The sequence below is a fragment of the Notamacropus eugenii genome, chromosome 1 (genome assembly GCF_028372415.1).
Source record: "Notamacropus eugenii isolate mMacEug1 chromosome 1, mMacEug1.pri_v2, whole genome shotgun sequence".
Taxonomy (NCBI): Eukaryota; Metazoa; Chordata; class Mammalia; order Diprotodontia; family Macropodidae; genus Notamacropus; species Notamacropus eugenii.
This window is the reverse complement of record NC_092872.1, coordinates 447883112-447904043: the sequence shown is the minus strand read 5'-3', so window position 1 is coordinate 447904043 and position 20932 is coordinate 447883112. Positions and strand designations below refer to the sequence as shown.

Sequence of the window (20932 nt, the reverse complement as noted above, 5' to 3'; positions counted from 1 at the left end):
TTTTTTCTAAGCCTGTTTCTTCATCTGTAAAATGGGGATAATAAAACCTGTAGCTGCCACCTCATGACATTGTTTGGAGGATCACATGCAAGCACACACATAAAGGATTTAGCAAACTTTAAGTAAAGCACTATAGAGTTGTTGGCTCTTCTTACAATCCTCTTACAAGAGGATGAGTAATCCACTTTGGCTAATGGAATCCAGAAGAGGGGGGGAGGAGGAAGAAGAGGAATAGTAATGTGAAATCAGCCTAGATAAGAAGACCATTGCCAAACTGACCATTTTAGGTGGATGGTTTCTAGTCTGCTCTTCAGTACTACAGTGGACTGCAATCCCATTGGTATGGGTTTTCCTTCTTGTTCAGTGCAGATGAACAACCCATCTGCCCCTTCCTATTCTTTGCAGTTTTTATCCATACTTTTTTCCCAAGGATTGGGGTGATTTACTGAAGGCCTTCCTCTATTGTTGGTTGTGTTTTAAAAATATTTTTTATGGCTACCAATGCAGCATGTTGTGAATCTACTGTTCTCCCTCATTCTTGCTCCATAACTTCCCTGCCTACTTATACTTACCTTTTAAGATGTATTTTCAACTTTCTGCAGCTTGCGCTCATTGAGAACATTATGCAGCCTGCTGACCTCTGCCACATGCCTTTGCATTGCCTTTTAGATTACCCCATGATATTAAGTCACCTCTCTGCTTTCTCTTCTCCAACTTAAATGATCCAAGTTACTTTAACTTTTCCCTGATGACTTTAGCCTTATACTGTTGTCCAGTCTTTCTGTATCTTCACTTATTTGACCACACTGTTGATTCCTTACAGGTTCCAGGGGAGAAGGAATTTCGGAGGAGGATCCTCAGACTGACATAGCCACAGTCCAAGACATGCTGTCCAGTCACCATTACAAATCTTTCAAAGTCAGCATGATTCACCGACTCAGATTCACGACGGATGTGCAGCTAGGTAAGACATAGATACAAGGCCAATTTCACTTTGTAAATCCTCAGCTTTCTTGAATACGGCAGCATACGAGTGTGGCGTGAAATCGTGTGCAACTTTTATGTGGCCCAAATGACTAGAAGTAATTTATTTTCTGAGAAATTGTCTAAACAATGAAATTTAAAATATGTAATTTTTCCCACCTGAGGGAATGATGAATGCTTATTGCTCTAGCTTGTCTTCCTGCTTATTAAGAAGCAGATTGGAATTGGAAGGGACTTGAGTCTTTCTTTTCAAATGGATTCATTTATATGTAAGATTCCATAATTTTTGTTCTACATAATTGACTAAAGAACTTAATTTCTCCCACAAGCTGCCTTTGGAACAACTTCTTTTTAGTTGTCTCTTTTCTCTAAATATATGTCCTTAGACAAGTCATCTCTCCTCTCTGACCTCAATTATCTCATTTGTAAAATGGGTGGTACAGTTAAGGAGACTGACCTAGATGATCACTCAACCCCACCTAGTCCTGATGTTAAGTAATCTGAGATTCTCTTTCACCATTCCATCTTAGGCAGTCCTGTTCTGAGGGGCCTTCCAACTCTGAAATGTTATATGGAGAAGGGGGTGGAGGCTTCTAACCCTAACAGTCCATAGTCCTGTGTTCTGAGGTTCCATCCCTTTTTTAGCATAGTTTGTTCCAGCAGTCTCTATACCCTAAGCCTCTTCCAGCTCTGATATTCTGTTCCATGTTCCAGGGTACTTTCCAAAACTCACATTCTCAGTTTCTAATAAAGCACATTGCTTTTTCATCTTTAATACTGACCTGCATGCTTTTGGTGACTCCCAGAGTTTATATTTGAATCTGTACCAAAGATTTTAAAACCAACTGAAATACCAAAATTTCATCTTATAAACAGCATCTTTCCTTCATGATTCTTGATAAATTATCGAGATACATTTTTGTTTGACTTAAACCTGAAGTGCCATAAGCTGAAAAATGTGGTGATAAATTGGAGAGACCCAGACTCCAGTTCTGACTCTGCCACTGTCTCACTATGTCCTTGGGTCACTCACTTTCCCCCTTTCTTTGAATCTTCATGTGCTCAGACTATTACTAACTCTCCTCCAGCTCTGATGTTCTTTGTTCTGAGACTTTGCAGATCTGACACTGTGTATCCTAAAGTTCCTTTTCATGTTCTGTCGAATGAGTTTCCTTCCAGCTGTCCATTCAGTGATCTTCTAAGGAGTTAGACTTGCTTTGCTTGATTCCACACAGCAGAACTAGGAATACTAGGTGAAAGCTGCAGAGAGACTTAAGCCTGACATAAAGAAATATTTTCTACCTTTTAGAGCTGCCCAAAAGTGGTATAGGTTACTCAATTAATAATAGGTTCCCCCCTTTGGAGAGTTTCAAGTAGAGGCTGTGAGACCATCCTTCCTTGTCTGGTCCCAAAGCTGAGTTCCTCTTCTCACTACGTATCCTTCACTCAGCGCAGGGGAAATCTCCAACCATGTCATGCCAGCATCCCTAGACAGAGCAGGTGTTGGGGAGAGGAAGCCATGAGAACAAGACAAAAACTACATCTCCTTTTCCTCTTGCTTTTTGACTTCAGTAATGGTGACCAACAAGCCTATATGCTTTTGGCTATGAGACCTTCTTCTCTGCCCATTCCTGCAACCTTGTAACATGGCTGCCCCTCTTTCCTTGATCCATTGAAACCCAAGATAGATTTTGACATTTGCCTAGCTACAAGCAAGTTATACACAGTACTTAGAGTATATAGAATTAATGAAAAGAGAACCAGGAATATCATTCCCACTGCCAAGGGAGGGAACAAAAGCTCCAACCAGAAATTAAGTGGTTTAGACTCAGTTCTGTAGTTGGCCATCTTGTTTCCAGGAATGATAAATCATACTTCTTTCCCCAGTCTTCTGCTCAACTACCCCTTCTATAGCCTCTGCATAGCCTTTAGTTCTGCCCAGCTATCCAGGAAGATTTTCAATGGCATGATTTTGCCTCCATTCATATTGGTGGGTCATCATATCTGCCTCACAAGCTAGAGTATCCATCCACCCTGGCCTCACAAACTAGATGACTGTCCATCCACTCTGGGTACAGTCTTAAAACCATATAGGAAGAAACTAAGTAAAGCCAGGAGCAATTGAGGCAATTACAGGAAGACAGATTTAAGCTAGTCATAAGGGAAAAACTCTGAATAGTCAAAGAGCTGTCTCAAAGTGGTTTAGGCAGCCTCAGTAGGTAGTGAGTTTTCCATCACTGGAGGTGCTGAAGCAGAGACTTGTTTGTCTTGTAAGTACTTGTTGGGAATGTCAGAGGAAATTCCTGCTCAGGTTTGTGTTGAGTTGCCTGACCTCTGAGGTCCCTTCCAGCACTAGCATTTATAGAATTTTATAGTTTAATTCCTAATACCAGCTATAAGGGCAGGGAGAAAAGGATGTTCTCTCATAATCTTATAATAAACCTGTTCAATTTTCATGCACAAATATAATTAATATTCCTAATTAATAAATAATTGAATAGGGGAGGAGCTTGTGTTTCTAAGAAGTTTTCTAAATCAAGGAAGCATTTTTGGATTATTTGCTTCTGTGATGAAATTCAGGAGTCGTCTCCAGAGTCATAATGGAGCCCTCATCATCCCTGAGGAAGTCCAATTCAATTTCAGTTCAGTTTAACAAATATTTTGAAAGGATCTGCTATATCCAGAGCCTTCTGTTCTCCTACTTTGGAGAGATACAAAGTTTAGATTAGACATCATCATCCCCAGCCTCGTGGGGTTCTTAGTCTGGTAAAAGGACATGACATATACACAGAGAGCTGTAATGCACAGTATTAAATGAGAAAGGTACAAAACAAACTGCTCGAGGAGGGCCAGGGGCACAGACAGGCAGCGTGGAAGTTACCTGTTCAGAGATGGATGGGATTTCATCAGATAGGAAATGTACTCCAGTCAAAGCGAAGTAGCACCAAGTGACTATGTAGATGGAAGACCAGAGGGCATACATGTTAGATGGAGGGTGGGGATAGTTTGACTGGCACTTGTGCAGACTAAATAGAGTTAAGTATTGTGAAAGCCAGTTTGAAAGGTAAAGTGATACCAGATTGTGGGGGTCCTTGAATACCAGTTTAAGGAGTTTGACCTTTATTTGGTAGGCATTGGGAATTCACTGAAAGATTTAAAGCCAAGAAGTCACATGACAGATCTTTGGCTAAGGAAGATTCAGTCTGGCAGTGTTTGAAAAATGGTTTGGTGTAAAGACCTGTTAGAATAATGTTTTAGTCCAGTTGGGTAACAATCAGGACCTGTGTTAGGGTGGTGGTAAGGGTACTGAAGGAAAGAGGAATGGATACCAAAAAGTAGCCAGAAAATTTATGAAATTCAGGTGAAATACATTGATCTGTATTGTGGTTCCCTATATATTTAGGAAACTGATGTTTCCTCACTTTTATAAGGGCTGTTAAAGGTACTATGTCTTTTCTTACAGAAGAACCCCTTTGTTCAGATTTAAAAATGTAAGTGTTCGCTCTGGTCCAGAAATTTCTTTACATTGAAATTCAGTCTTGCACAAAGCAGAGCCCAGCAAAACAGTACACACTTTATGAGCAATGAAATGAACTACGCTGGATTCTGAGAACAGTAAATAATTTAGTTTATTTCAACTGACTAGGCAGGTTCTTCAAATTTCTCCTGACACTGATGAATGAATGGTTTCCTCTCTCCGTCTGTCCTGTGTCAGTCAGAGCAAGATATTTCACTTTCGACACCTGTGGCGTCATCTTCTAAGTGGTGAGTGTCTGTTTGAGGCCCTGAGAGTATCCTGTCTTCAGGGTTTGCCAGAACCACTCTGAGTTATTAACACGAAAGATATCACAGCTGTAAGCTGGAATCTGCCCACTCCTGAAGGCCGTTATAGCTCAGTGTCATCTAGAAAGATTTCCCAGCTAAATGGGACCTTAGAGGTCATCTGTTCCAAATCCCTCACTTTACAGATCAGAAAAATAAAGCCTGGAGTAAGGGAAGGGACTTGCCCAGTGTTGCATGACTTTTAAGTGGCAAAGCCAAGGTTCAGACCCAGGTTTTTCACAACCAGTCTGATATGCTTTATATCCCCCCATGCTGAACTTCTGAAAGACTGCTATTTCGTACCCAAACCTTTGTTTTCAAAAGAAGCAGCAGTAAAGAAGATACAGATTTTGTTCTTGGTCCTGCATTCACTTTCTTCTCAGACCTTTCACTGGATCTTGTTCACAAATGCTATTTAGAGATCCAAGAAAAACTTTAGGAACTATAAAGGGTATCAAGAATAGTCAGGTTAGAGTTAGACCTACTATCTCATCCAGTCATTAAACCAATCTTTTAACAAATTTTGTACATTCCACTTGTGTAACAGCTCATGCATTCATCCTTTCCCCTCTGTTTCCACCACCACCATTCTTATTGAACCTCTCATAACTACATATCTGATATAATAGCCTCTTTTCAGATCTTTCTTCTCCCATCTTCCCCCTTAGAATCTGTACTTAATGTCATTGCCAGGCTTATTTTTCTTATATATCAACCTTGTCATTTCTCTTCTCCACTCAAATTCCTTTAGTGGCTTTCTAGTGCTTCCCAAGCAAAGTTCAGACTGTATAACGTAGCATTCAAGACCCTCCCCAATTTGATATTACTCTGCCTTTCTTACCTTATCTCATATAGTGCCTGGCACATGGTAGACACTTATTAAATTCATGTTGATTGACTAGAACTACTTCCACACCATGCACTTCATGCTCCAACCGAACCGGACTACTGGACTTCCTCTTCGTGATCCTCTTTTTTCAACCCGATTACCTTTACTCCCACTGTTTTCCTATGCCAGTGGTGTAAATTCTTTATCATCCTTTAAAACTCAATTCAGATGACTTCTCCTGGAAGGATTTCTTGATCTCATTCCCCATGTTGACGTTCCTCTCGTCTTCCTGTAGCACATGGTTTCATCTCTCTCATATACTTGTATTTTATTTTGTATTGAGGTGTGCGTGTGTGGGTGTGTGTGTGTGTGTGTGTGTGTGTGTGTGTGTGCACACATACATCACCCTACCAAACTATAAGCTCCACATAAGGAGACCATAGATCTCCTTCAGTGCCCAGTTCAGTGTTTTACCGACAGTTGGTACGTGAGAAATATTGCTGAATAATTTTTAGTGGTTCCCTATTCCCTCAAAGCTCTCCACTTAGGCATTTAAAGCCCTACCATAATTTGGTTCCCACATATCTTTCTAAACATGTCATGTTGTTCTTTTCATGTGTTCTTCTCCAAATTCAGCATTCTTTCTCCTTCTTTTGCACAGTCCCCCTCCAAATAAAAATAAGAAAATTTAATTTCTTAAAAACTATTTAGGGTTATGGCCTGGTTTCTGGTCAACCTCAGTCTACTGTCTCTGAGTCCTGAATATCTTCCACTGCACCCTGTTCCTTCTGGGTGGGCCAGGAGTCCGTTCGTTCGTTAGAATAGAAACTGAAATGGCAGGATCTTCCATTCTAGAAATGGAGGCTCGGGGCTTCTACCTTTCGTGCAGGATTGCTTTCTGTAGTATGAGCATTAGGTCAACCCCAGACATTCCAGGTATTAAGCTGCCTCAATTAACTTCCTGTCTCCATGATAAAATGTGCATGCCCAACTATTCCAGATTTCCTACCCCAAAAAGTTCTTACTTTGGACTTCTCTGACTCTTGCTGTTATCAGGTCTTGGAAGGGCCACTGTACATATTTCAGCCGGACTCCTCAAAGGCCCTCTGTGTACCAAGGAAATACTTTAGAAAGCAAGAGTGCTCACCCTCTTGTTGCTTTGCCTGGTAATTTGTCGTTATATGAAAATGTAACTTGTTACTGGCACCAGCTAGCTGCCTTCTATATTTCAGGTCACTCTTTCCCACTTTACCTGATAAAAGACAGCACATTTCCTTTCTCATCGATTCTCTCATGAAGGGATCTTGGCTCATATGGACTCTGGCTCTCCTCAAAATACTTCCCCTGGACCCAGAGTGGTTTGCTCTTTAGAGTGGAAGAAATTTTGGAAGCTTATTCCAGGACTTGGAATTATGGAATCATGTGATCTAAAAACTGAAAAAAGCATTAATATTATGTCAAAATATTGAGTGTAGCATTTTAGACCTGAACAAGTTCATAGGACATAAAATGTTATAGCACTGAAAGTCAGAGCTTAAAGGGATCTTGTAACATAGACCATGATCAATGTGCAGTGGGCATGGGAGCTCACAGTGCTTGGATGAGCAGAATCACACCAAATGCAATCATTGTGGTAGGATGAAGGATCTTAGCTTTGCCATTTGCCCTGCCACTGTGTCCTGCAGACCTCTGGACACTGGCATCTGATCTTTCAGTGCACTGGAAGGAACCCTGGGTCTTGCCATCCGCTGCACTGCTGTGTATACCCTTAACATTTCCATGCCTTTCTATCCCGTAACTGAACAGTGTAAACTCCTTGAGAGCAGAGACTGTCTTGCTTTTGTATTCCCAGCACTTAACATAGTGCTTGGCATGTAGTGCCTGGTAAGTGTTTTTTTTCATTCGCTTTTTTCTTACATCTGGAAAAAAAACTTAGCAGGTCATCTAGTCCACCCCTCTGACCTGAAGGATAAATCCCCCTATCATTTACCCAACAAGTCGTTGAGTAGGATAAAAAACGAACTGAAAACCAACTATTCACCTACTGTCAAGAAAGTATAGAAACACCAATGTCACATTTAAAACTTAGAGGCATAAATTTCATAACTTGGCAATAAGCAATTGTCTCTGTATTCAGGAAGCCTTCCAGTGGAATTTTCATATGGTTCAACTCCCCATTTATTTTGGAGACATCTGATCAGCAATAGAAATTCAGTCTGGTTTCAAAAAAAAATCTTTGCTGTATCAGAACAGTGGATATACTCTTGATTAGATAAATGATTTTGGATGAATATACAAAGAGTAATCACTTCTAGCCCCAGACTGCTTAGTGATTCTCCCTTTGGCCTTTCCAGGTCTTCAAGGACTTACAGAAAGCTGAAAATAAAAAGATTGTAGGATTTTTTAAAAAACAACTCCTTAGGAATTTAAGCAATACAGGAGCCTTTGTCAGCTAAGCTAGCAAGTTATAGAAATTTGATAAATGAACTATAGCTCTTGATGCCTGAGCGAATAAACAGTATCTCTCAGTAAATAGATACCTTGAAAACCATACCCAGACATATGATATTTAATGGCCTCAGCCTTACAGAATTTGCAGTTTGACTTGGCCTAATAGAAAAACCCTAAATTTGGAGTATAAGTCCTGGTTTCAACAATTATTGTGAGACCTTGGACAAGTGATTCCTCTTGGTTCCTCATTTTCCTCATCTGTAAACTAAGAGGATTGAATCATAATATTGGCACCACTTATCTCATGGTCACTGTGAGAAAAATGTCTAACATCCTAACTAAGGCACTTACACAAATAATTTTAAGGCCTCATTTTTGTTATTTGCAGTGGGATGTTGCAGAATGTTGGGACAGTGCCTAGGACAGTGAATCTTCATGTAATTCTTTAATCAGAGTTTTAAAATGTTGTGGTTGTACCAAGAGGCCTCAAAGTCAGGAAGACCTGGGTTCATGTCCTGCCTCTGACACATGCCCCAGACCACCTTCTTGAACTACCTGGGGAACAAGTTCTGACCTGTATCAGCAGGAGTTTCCTATGCCAGTAAAATTGTAGGTCTAGTTCAAATAGTCATATTTTCTTTCTATGAAATCTGGTTAAATGGGAAACTGTGAAAAACTGATGAAAGAGCGCTAAGCACAGTGACTGAAGAAGAAGTTTCAGGTCCTAATGCTGCTGCCAGCCACGTCATTCACCTCTCAGGCTCGCTTTTTGTTGTTATTCAGTCATTTAGTCACCTCTGACTCTTCTTGATCCCATGGACCATGGATTTTCCTTGGCAAAGATATATGAGTGGTTTGCTATTTCCTTCTTCAGTGGATTCAGGCAAACAGAGATTAAATGACTAACCCAGGGTTGCACAGCTATTAAGTATCTGAGGCTGGATTTGAACTCTAATCATCCTGACTCCTGGCCCAGCTCTCTATCCACTGAACCACCTAGCTGTATCCATTTAACTTTGGGTAATAATGCTTATTCTTTCTTTCACTCAAGGCTTTGAGGATCTAGTGGAATCTTGTGTGTAAAGTGCTTTGTAAATGATGAAACACTGTATAAATATTGTAGGATTGAGAGCTGGAAAGATCTTAGGGATAATTTTACAGAATAAGAAACTAAGGTGCAGAAAAGTGAAGAGATTTGCTCATGGCTCATATTAGACAAAAAGTAGAAACCAAGATTCAAGCCTAGAACCTAAATGTGCACTTGATTTAACTTTTAAAAGCTTCAAAAAACATTTTCCTGTGAAAATGAGATGGACTTCACAGTACCAATTTTTTGTTGTTGTTTATTTTTAGCTGTCTTGTTAAGGAAGGATTTCTATACTGGTATTGATGGAGGACAGTGGTGAGCAATGTTTTCTGTTCTTGACAGTTGGTGTGATACTTTGCTTCCAGTGAAGTTTGACTCACTGTATCTGGAAGCTGTCACAAGTAAGAGCTTGAAAAGGTCATGACAGATCAGTAAAGATAAATGGTTAGGGGAGGAGAGCTGTTACAGGAAACAAATGGCCTACCTTGTTTGGTAGGGAAGGAGCTGACCCTGTCCAGTACAGTAAGGACCATAAACTTTCCTTACCCCCTCTTTGGCAGCGCACTCTTGTTTAACACTCTCCCATTTCCAGCTGACAGTTCAGAATAAAGCCAACTCCTAACTTCTATAGTAATACTCTGAATAACAATAGAACTATCTATGTCTGTAAAGTCAAAAAGAACCTCAGATCATAGAGTGTTAGGGATCAGAGGGACCTTAAAATAGGAAGGAACCACAAAACATAAAATGTCAGAACTGTAGAAAGCACTTGAGCGAGATCTAGTACAGTCGCCATCACAAAAGGATTCACCTGAAGGGTTCCTTTAATTGGTAGTTCCACAGCATTGAAATGCTTACAGGTCATTCGTTACCTTCCAAACAGCAAGCTTAGAGATCAGAGAAATTTAAAACTTAAATATTAGGGGTTCCTGCTGGTTACAAGTCAGCCGGAAACTTAAAATTCAACATTTCTAAAATAGCAAAACAAATAGCCAGTGAGGAAACATGGTGTGATTTTTTTTAACTGAACTGACATACTTTTCCTTTAAGAGGGTGCATCTCCTCATCTTTCCCAGTCTAGAAGTATAGCAACCACTCAGACCAAGGTTAGCTCAGGCCTACTTAGACCCCCAGTTCACCCTAAGGGACTTACCATATTGATGCCAGACACCTGATCAGCTTAGCACACTGAAGTTCACAACTGCAGAGCTCAGACATCACACCTGTCTCTACCTCCCCTGTAGCAGCAATTAGACATACACCAACATGCTAGCACAACTATTTTTAAAAATACATGCCACTATGTCCAACCTGATCTCAAATGAAATACTTTTATGTCTCTTATGTTCAGGTAAAAATAGGAAGCTATTTCTTCACAGCTTTTAGGGTTTGACATTGTAGAAAGAAGAGTGGAGTCAGTATTCATAGATGGGCTTTAGTCCCCACTGCAGCAGGTTCTACTTGTGTGACCTTGGATAAGTCAGTTACCTTCTATGGTTTGTTCATATGCAAAGTAAGTGAATTGGAGGGTCCTTTCGAGCACTAGCATTCAATGAGTGCTAAACTGATGTTTATGAACCTCATTTTCCCTCATAACCCAAGGAGTATGAGATCGTAGATGTGAATTATTGGAAATGCAACTTGGTATAAGAAAAAGATCATAGGAAATATGTTATTTGCGTGTTTCTACTATGCCACCTAGGCAAGTCTTTGCTGAGCCTCAATTTTCTCATCTGTAAAATAGGATTGATGTTATTTGTACTACCTGTGTCACAGGAATATTGTGAGGAAAGCCCTTTGTAGACCCTAAATTGATAAATGCAACAAATTCTAGGGATCATAGCTTTGGGAACAGAAAAAGACCTTAGTGGTTAAAAAAGAGCCTTGGAATCAATACCTGGATCCAAATCCCAGCCCTGATAGTTACTCCCCATGGAACCTTGGCTTTCTCTCTTCTTTTGCCTCATTTTTTCCTTATCCTTAAGACCATAGTTGGAGTAGATGATGTGTCCAAGTTTTCCTTCAACTCTATGTTCCTATGATGTAGTTCAAACTCAAATATATTATTATTGTCATTCATACTATTACTAGAATAATGCTGCAAAGGGGCATCATGGGGAAAAGAATTCATGTGCTGGTGTGGGAGCTAAGGCAGTTGATGCTGCGATATGGAACATAATGGATGAACTCTACAGTAACAATTTGCAGATAAAAATAATAGAAGTTAAAGTGTACTTTACATGATAAAAGAAAGATGAAAGAGAAGGAGAATGTGGTACATCTGAGATGGCTGGGAAAACTCGAGGCTTTGTGAAGTAGGCTCTGTTGAAAAGATTGATGCAACAGAGAGTGACCTTCGCTTGGAACAGGAGCCAGTGATGTATGTACGAGCATCTCTCTGCTAAATGGACCCAGATTTGTAGCACTAATATACATGGAAGCCCAGAACCAAACTCAGTATGGCAATAAATCAACAGCCACTTTGGATGTCATTTCTAGTTTATATTCTACTATTGTTCTATCACTTTAATTCATGTCACTATCATCTGTTCATCTGGAACAGGTTTATATAATTTTCCAGTGGAGTTACCTGACAAATCCTATCAAATTAACAAGGTACATTAACAATATTGACTGACTGTAGCTTCAGGAGGTACAGGGCCATAAGACAAAAATTTTAAAATATATCTCCAGCAATCATTTTTTTTCATTCTTTGCCCTCCCCCATCTCTCCCATACCCCAATAAAGGAATGTGGGATGTAGGGTTTATTTCCTCATAAGATGTATCTGCATTTATTTTTGTAGCACTTTGTGTCACAACTTTTATAAATGTCAAAATAAAAAAAAAAACCTCACAATCAATATACTGAGCTTAAATGCTTTTCTTTCTGGGAACCACAGAAAAAGGTCCAGATCTTAAACAATCATTAGCAAAGAAAAAGGAAAACTGGGGAGTTGCCATCTTTTTGAAGTGAAAAGTAATGATATTGGTCTTCCAACTTATTTTTTACTCTCCTAAAATTGAGGCCTTCCCTTTCTGAATCATTGGCACTCATGATGTTCTGCCTAAATAAAATATAGTGTACCCGAAATAGGTCTAATGACAGATTCTGGCTTTTGACTAATTAATTTAAAAATCCTTATAGATCACCTTTTCTGGAACCCCTCACAGTAATGGCCAGGGTTAAGCAGCCATTAACCCATTAATGTGGTGTTTATTGAAAAGAAAACACAGGAATCATTTTAATTATAATTCTTCAGGCGAAAGTCTTCTGCCTTTGACTAGTGATAGTTTGGTGCTTATGATGAAAGAAGATAGAAATGTATGAATATGAGTCTTCAGTATTCACTTGTATTGGGCTAAATTTGCTGTCAGAAAATGGTAGATTTTTTAATTAAGCCATTCTTATTCATTCACGCTAGATTCATTGTTGAAAATGAAGTTTTCTCACACTTCACTCCAGACCTGCCTAGACTTCTAAAGTGTTACAAACAAAAGCCCTCACGTGAAATAGACTGGTGTGATTTGTCTTTTGTGCTGCAACATGCCCATTTTATTATTTTAATTACTTCTACTTTTTTCCCCTCACACTGACCTTGACCTTTATCCTCTGACCTCAAAATGCAATTACTTAAAGGCTCCATATGGGTCCCACTCTGGAAGGTACATGGAAGGTTTTGTCTCACTCCGTCAACAGACAAATCCTGTAATTTTCAACGAGTGAGAAAAAGAGAGAGCCTGGCATAGGTCATATATTTCTCTCTGAGCATATATTCCTTTGCGATACTGGAAGAATGATTGCTATAAATTTCAGCGATTATCTCAGGATGCTTTGTAGCCCTAGTGTGCACGTCTTTCCTACTCCTTTAATCCCAGACTGCTGTATAGCCTGCCTTTCACAGCTTTGGAAATCAAATCTGAAGGGGTAATATTAACATTTTTCAATCCCGTCCCTAAAGGCTCTGTTGCATATTATTCCCTGGTGTTTTACACCTAGTTATGTGTCTAAGGCAACATACACAAATAAACAATGTTCTCAGTGCTTTGCCTCAGAAAACCAGACTGATAAATGGAAAGACTGTAGAATCATAGCGTATCAGAGCTAGAAAGAACTGGAGTCCTGTCAATGGAATATTCCAACTAGAAGAAGGACGCTAAGACCCAGAAAGGAGAAGTAGCTTGCCATGATCACAAAGCTAGCCATCCATGGAAGTAGGATTTGAACCCAGGTCTTCTGACTCTAAATCAGAATCTCAGTAATTGTGAACTATTACTCCTACTGCTGCTATACTAATTGAAGTGCTTAAAGAGTATGAAACAGCTACTATGATGTTGTTCACGCAGTCTGCTGCCATTGGTTTGTCTCTCTCTTCTAATTTAAAGGTATCTCTGGAGATAAAGTGGAGATAGACCCTGTCACTAACCAAAAGGCCAGCACAAAGTTCTGGATTAAGCAGAAGCCCATTTCGATTGATTCTGACCTGCTGTGTGCCTGTGACCTTGCTGAAGAAAAAAGCCCAAGTAAGGCAATCCTTTATTTATATCCTTCTCTCGCTCTTCCTCTTTCTGTGTGTGCTGGGTGCCAAGAGAATATATGAGCACCATGTCCTTTCTTCCTTCAATGTGTTTAATATGTTGCAAAGCACTTCTTTCCCTCCAGCCAGAGCATGTTATAATGCCAAGAGCTGATAGGCCCATGTTCTCTCTGTTTTTCAACATACTTCATTAGGAATTTTAGTCAGACCCACTAAGTAAAGTCAGGTGAGCAGAGTCGTTGCCATTTCATGATTCAGTAGCATCCCATACTTGGTGTTCTGACTTAGGAAGTCAGCCATACTGTTTGCTGGTAGGTAGGTAGGTAGGTAGGTATAGATAGACGGACAGACAGTTATGGAACTGTTTAGAACATGTTTGATATCATCACAGGATCATAGAATGTTAGAGCTGGAAGACAAGGCTGTTAGAACCAAGAGGATCACTTTAGAACAAAGAACATCAGAGTTAAAGCGCAGTAGTTCCCAATAGTTTTGAGTTTGAAGACCTCCTTTTAACATCAGAAAAGTCCCTAGAGCTTCACATCCTAGTAGTTCCTATTGGATTCCATTGACTGAGGAGAGACATGGCAAAAAAACTACTGTGAATTCAGTAAAACTTTCAAGTTAATCTGTATTAATCATAACAGTATCAGCATACAGTTTTTACATAGCAGTGCACAAATGTGCAGGACATTCCATCTGTAGAAGTTACATTTGCTACTTTATTACATACTAAAGAGTTTTGTGAGGTGGCTCGTGCTTTCAAGATTATAGTTTACCGAAGTCTAATTGAAATAATTAAAGTTTTAGCCTTAGCTCTGGTTCTTCATATAGTTTTACACATCCCTTGCACAGCCCCCCAGGGGTCCACTCCCTTGGAGAATATCTAGTCCAGTGTTCTAATTTTATTGAAAAGGAAACCAAAATCAAGAGGCCAAGTGACTCACCCAGAGTCACATAGCAAGTTAGTGGCAGACCCAGGACTCAACTCCCAGACCTTCTAATAGCAGGTCTTCCTGACAAAGAATATTATAACGAATTACATCCTCAAAAGAAAAGGTAAGAAATGACAGTCAGAGATTGTTTGCCATGTGTCCCAGATCTCTATCCATTTTGTAATATATGACAGTTCTTTAGGCAACATAAGAAAATGTAGGCAGCCTTACAGGTAGCTTTCTGCCTAATCTCTTCAGGCTAGTGACCCTGTTTTATTCTTTTAATCAAATTTTTAAAAATGTACTTCTCTTATCTTACCAGGACTTTTTTAAAGTACTTTAAAATAAGACATTTGGAGCATTTTAAAATAATAATAGCTCCCATTTCTGTAGTATGTCATGGTATACAAAGCACTCACCCCACATTATCCATATGAAATAGAATTTGTAAGTTAACATTTCCATTTTACAGATAATAAAGCTAAGGTTCAGGGAACTTAAATTATTTAAGATTATAGGATTTATGTCTGGAAGGAGTCAGACTTAAGAGTTCATCTCTGCAGACCCCCTCCTTTTTCAAATTAGGAAACTGAGGCTCAAAGAAAGTAAGTGACTTGCCCAAAACTCACAGAAGTAGTAAGAATCAGAACTATGTTTCAAATCCAGGTTGCCTGACACCAAGGTCAGTGATCTTTTTCGACTACATTGTGAGGCCTCTCTTACTTTTCTGTAAAACTATGCCAGGTTTGGGGGTGTATTTTACCCCTTCTCATCCAGCAGCAGTTTTGGGTGAAGGCAGAAAGATTAGAGATGATGAGCAAAGAGTATATACCATGCATAATGAGATCATATTGTCATTTCATTTCCACAAGAAGGGCATATTTAATAGACTTACATTTTCGGTAAATTGACCATAGTATGTAATGGAACTTCAGTAGGCTCCTGAGCTGTTAGAGCACAAGTGCCAGCAAGTCCTGCCCCGCTGGACACCTTCAAGGCCAGATCTACCAACAAGCCCTACATTGGATGAATGTCTGACAACCTATCTAGCTAAGCATTGGGGAGCTCATCACCAAAAGATTGTCCACAAGGACATGGGTTTGTTTGGAAGTTCTTTGGCCACAGTAACTCATGAAGACTCTCTTCCCTATCAGGAAGATCATGTTCACTGGTGAAATACCAGACCTGCAGAAGATTGGAGAAAAATTCACATGAAGTACACTAAAACTAGAAGAGATCTTACCGATCATCTCATCTAAGCCTATTGTCTTCTCACAGCTGAGAAAGAATCAGGCTCAGGGAGATGTTGTGATTTGCCCACAGTCATATGTCCAATTGATGTCAGAGCTGGGTCTGAACTTAGCTCAATTCTTCCTGATTCCTAAGTCCACCATGCCATACTACCTGCCATCACTCCAATGCTTTATTAGATGAGGTGGGAGTTTGTAAATCAATAGTTTCAGAATGAATTATTTTATATCACACCAAAACAGAAAGACATCTAAACCAATCAGGTTATATGCTGTGTGGTGTATTTTATTTTATGGCTTCTAGTATTTTTATCAAACTAATTCAGTGAATAAATCTAAAAAGTTCATCTTCAAACCATCATCAGCCCACTGAATGAATTTATGGGAACTTTTTTGAGGATTAATGATAACCCTTTTTTATCTTTTGTATCTGTTGAACCTTAGAAAAAAGTTATTTTAACACCAAGAAAGGAATGAACCTCACTATATTTCATAAGTTTAGTCTGTGATTCTTATCAGCTCAGTGATGTATGTTCGTAGCTGAGTTTACATCAAAAATTATTCTTGGAGCCTCCTTGAATGAATTATTGTGAAGACACAGGCTGAAAATAGATAAGATTTTTGAGTTCTGCAATATATTTTCTTTTCCCTGTTTTTATCTCTTGCATCCTAAGTATGCTGCCTCCTAGTCTTGCTGAAGCCAGAACAGGAATAAGGCAATTGTGAAAATACCCTGAGCTCTTTATGAAATAGTCATATTTTTGTTGGCATTAGTGTTGGGAAGATGATGAAGCTCTTCTCTGTCGTGTGACAAGTTTGGAAAATCTTTAAACAAAAAAACAAATGACGGAAGAACCTTCTAAGGGGACCAGTCTATATTGCTTGTCCAGAAAATTGTTGCCAGGCCATTCTGGTGGATACTGTAAGCAAAACGACCCTTTTTTTATTAGCTTCATATTCCAGAAGTCTCTGAATGATAGACTTGGCAGGTAGACTGAGCATTCATCAAAAAATGGCTCAGTGTCTGCTTGTCACGGATGTTTTACAGGGAATCCCACCTCGGGCATAGGTTAAACTAGATGACCCTTCAAGTCCTTTCCAAATCAGATTCTGTGATTGTGGACTGGGACTGGGAAAAGAACAATGGATTTAGAATCAGAATACTGCCTGTGTGCACCCTTAATAAAGTCTATGTCTTCCCTCTTGACTTCTGTTTCCTCATCTGTAAAATGAGAAGGCTGGATTAGATGAAGGTCAAGGAAAAGCAGGATAGTATTGGACTAGAATCTCAGTTCTATATGTTCCTTGCTATGTCACTTTGGGCAAGTCACCTTATCTTCCTGCGCCTGAGTCTTCATTTATGAAATATAGTAAGCTAGTTGATCTCTGAGGTCTCTCCCAGCTCTAAATCCTGTGATCCTATTACTTCACCCTATGAGCAGACTGCTGGCAATGAAACACATAATGACATACCTCTGTGGTATGGGAAAGACTGAGACCCTGCAGCCATACTTCATCAGTAGCCATTGTCCAGCTTTCACCCTTTTTTAACATCAAGTTCTCAGTATTAGGTCATGTTCACCAAAGGAAGATTTATGGTCCAGCCCCTGTGGGTGAAAAAGGGACTGGAACTCCACAACAAAATAGACATGTTGCTTTTTTAAATTTTTGCATATTGAAATGAACTCTTTAAGGAACTAGGGGAGAAATTCTTCCTATCCCAATATAGAATTGAGACTAAACGACCAAACTCTCGTTAGCATTGGAGACTGTAGTTTCCCATCTTGGTTTTACAACCCTCATAGACACATAGAATGTTATAATTGAAAGAGACCCTAGAACATAGACTCTTAAGGCCTAACCTATAAAAACTTGTACTAATCGTAGAGATCTTCTAGTCCTCCCCCTTCATCTTCCAGATAAGAGCACTGGGGAATGTGACAGTGATAAACCCAGAGGAATGGAAGCAATTCTTCTTAGAACTCAGTGAAATTTTAACTGGCCACTGAGTTCTTTTCATTGTTATATAAAAATAATGAGAGGGGTACTATGACATCATGTGTTGATTCTAAACTCTGGGAGTCTAGAAGACCTGGCTTCTGATCCTGTTTCTAACACTTCCCTGAGCCTCATACAACCCTCTAGAAATTTAAGTTATACTTGTTTTGCAGTCTAGATTGGTGGAAGGCATTCACACACACTCACCAAATCACAAGTCTTTGAAGTATTGACAGGCAATAATAAAAAGGATATCAGCTCCCATTTCTCTTCCTTTCCTGTTAGTAGCTTGTCTAGTACCAGTTGGAACATCTCTGTACCCTCTCATCCTGTGCATTTTTCATCCTTATTTTTCCTAAAAGCCTCCATGGAAGATCCACTCCATATGCTAGAGGTCTTGGCTGCCTTATTTTAATATTTCTTGGATGACAGTGGAGCATATTTCTTTAGTGCTTCATAATTTTCCAAAGCCCAAACCTAATTTCATGAATTAGTGAATAGAAATATTAGTCACTCACTTTAAAAAAAAAAATGAAGAAAACAAGGCTGAGAAGGCAAAAGCAGTTTTGCCCAAGGTGACACAGCTAGTAAGGATCAGAGCTGAAATTTTTTCTCAGCTCTCCTGACCTCATTTCCTGTGTTCTTTCCACGACACTGTGCAGCAATACAGGCTGTGTGCTTTTAAAATTAAAAACAACAACATATTTTTATGTGATTTTTTTAAATTTTTTTTTTTAAGGATAGGTTATTTCAACTTCACCTCAAAAGCCAATGGCCTTTCCTTTCAGCTAATCCCCATTAGACTCCATTTGGCATTATTTAAAGAGCTAGTTATAGTCAAGCAGAGTTAGGGTTTTATCATAGAAAATTCTGCAGATTTTGAGTCCTGAAAGGAAGAATTCTATCATTAAGAAATAAGATTTAAACCTTAATAAAGTAGCTGTCATTTTTATAGCTGAAAAGAGTCTTGTATCTCAATTAAGTATACATAATATAACATCTTAAGGAAGCAGCATAATAGGTGTAATATGATTATATTCTCTTGCAATAGTGTAATTTAAATGAAATCTGATTCTGTTAATGCCAGTTATGTTTTTGGACCAAGAATAAAGCTTCTCTGCTCTAAACTGTGCTAGCATTCAGAAGGGGCTTGAGAGACTGGTGTGTCTGTAGAATCCTAGAATCTAAGAGCTAGAAAAGATTTTCATAGACACTTGACCTTGAAAGAATCTTAGACTATCAAGTGATAGAATATTAGAAAATAGAATATTAAACGTATAATATTAGAACTTTAAAGGACCTTAGACAATAGAATGTCAGAGTTGTTAGGGACTTTTAGAACATCTTGGAACATGTAACACAGAATGTTAAAGCTTAAAGAAAACTTTTAAAAATGTGTAGTCGAGCAACATCATTTTACAGAGGATCAGAGGAATGCCCAAAGAAGAGAGATGACTTGACTGAGGCTATATTATGGTCCCTCAGAGATCATGTAGTCCAAACCCATGTGGATCAGAAATTTCCCTCCATAGGAGATGTGACAAACACACACTGCTTGACCCACAGCACTGCTGAGTTTAATCTGAACCAGATTAAAATGTATTTGGGAAATATTTAACAAAATAAATAAGAATCCAACAAAATATTACAGATATTACATTTTACATGTAATATTAAATGTAATTAAATATTAAAATGTAATATTACATTTTAAAACAAGTCAATATGCATTGTAGGGGATCACTATTTATGGTTTCATGACCCCTGTTTTTATGTGAGTTTGACACAACTGTTCTGTAGTATTTGTAACAATGGATCATTTGATCTCTACATGAAGAGAATAGTGTCTCTTCTGATGACAAGACTCTCTCTATCTCTTGAGGCAGTCCATTCTGTTCATTCATTAATTGTTAGGAAGTTCTTTCCAAGATTAGGCTCCCTCCCTGTAACTTCTACCCATGAGTGGCTCTTTAAGGCCCAATGAAACAAGTTTAATCCTTCTTCCCCATGGCAGTATTTCAAAATATGTGAAGATACCCATCATCCCACCACCACATCTTCTCTTCTCCTTGATGGACTTCTACAGTTTCTTCTTCTGGACCTCATCTGGCATGACCATCTGTTAGTCCCATCCTGGTGACTGTAGTCACCCTCTAATGAAACATATTTTAGTTTGTCCATGTTCTTCCAAAAGTCTAATACCCCTAACCAGACAGGACACTGCATGAGGCCTGTCAAAGGCAAGGGTCAGACTAGCACATGGCCTTTTAAAGAAGTGAGAGTTACATGTGATCTCTTAAGGGAGACTGTAGAAATGATTTCGTTGCAGCAGAGTCAGGAAATCTGGCTTCAGAATTCAGCCCTGATACTTAAACACCTATTTGACCTTTGGCTCATTTAACCTTTCTGGAGTTCAGCTTCCTGATCCATAAAATGAGGACATTAGACTAGATCAGATATCTCTATTAATGAAAATAAATCCCATTCATACGTTACAAAGTATTTTTCCCATATAAGTAATTTTATGAATTAGGTAATGTAAGGACTATTATCCCCATTTTAAAGATGAAGAAACAGGAACCCAGACAGGGAAAGTGATTTCCCCAAATTCACAAGGCAAGTATTAGACTCAGGATTCAATCACAGTCTCCTGACCACACGGACCAGTACTCCATCTCTTAAGCACCATTCAGATCAACATCCTATTTTCAGTTGTAGTGATGATCCATGTGAACTGCTAAAGGTGGGCTTAAGATAGAAAGAAGAAGAAATGAGCCTTGGGAAGGAGCCACCTGCCCTAGAGCTTAAAGTGAAGCTTCCTTTTCCTAAGTACTTGACAAAGATCTGTAAAGTAGTGGATCTAATTTGCTAATTAAATTAAAGCCACTGAGTAATGATTTGTCCACATTGATTTGTTTTATATAGAAAAGCTCACTATTGTTTTCAGGGGGGAGGGTAGTAGATTTCTTTCATAGCAAAGCCAGCTTAAACACAAAAGCCTTTTCATTTTTTTATAGGTCAGAAATAACCAGGTATGTC

General features: G+C 39.0%; 1 protein-coding gene across 6 annotated transcripts in view; it reads left to right on the top strand.

Moving 5' to 3' along the window:
- Window positions 1-20932, top strand: part of MAPKAP1 (MAPK associated protein 1) — a 340916-nt gene that overhangs the window by 287642 nt on the left and 32342 nt on the right. For all 6 annotated transcript variants that reach the window (XM_072631929.1, XM_072631927.1, XM_072631931.1 and 3 more), the window contains 2 exons: window positions 824-964; window positions 13559-13696. In XM_072631929.1, coding sequence (XP_072488030.1) covers window positions 824-964; window positions 13559-13696 — 279 coding nt within the window. The remainder of the gene's footprint in view (window positions 1-823; window positions 965-13558; window positions 13697-20932) is intronic.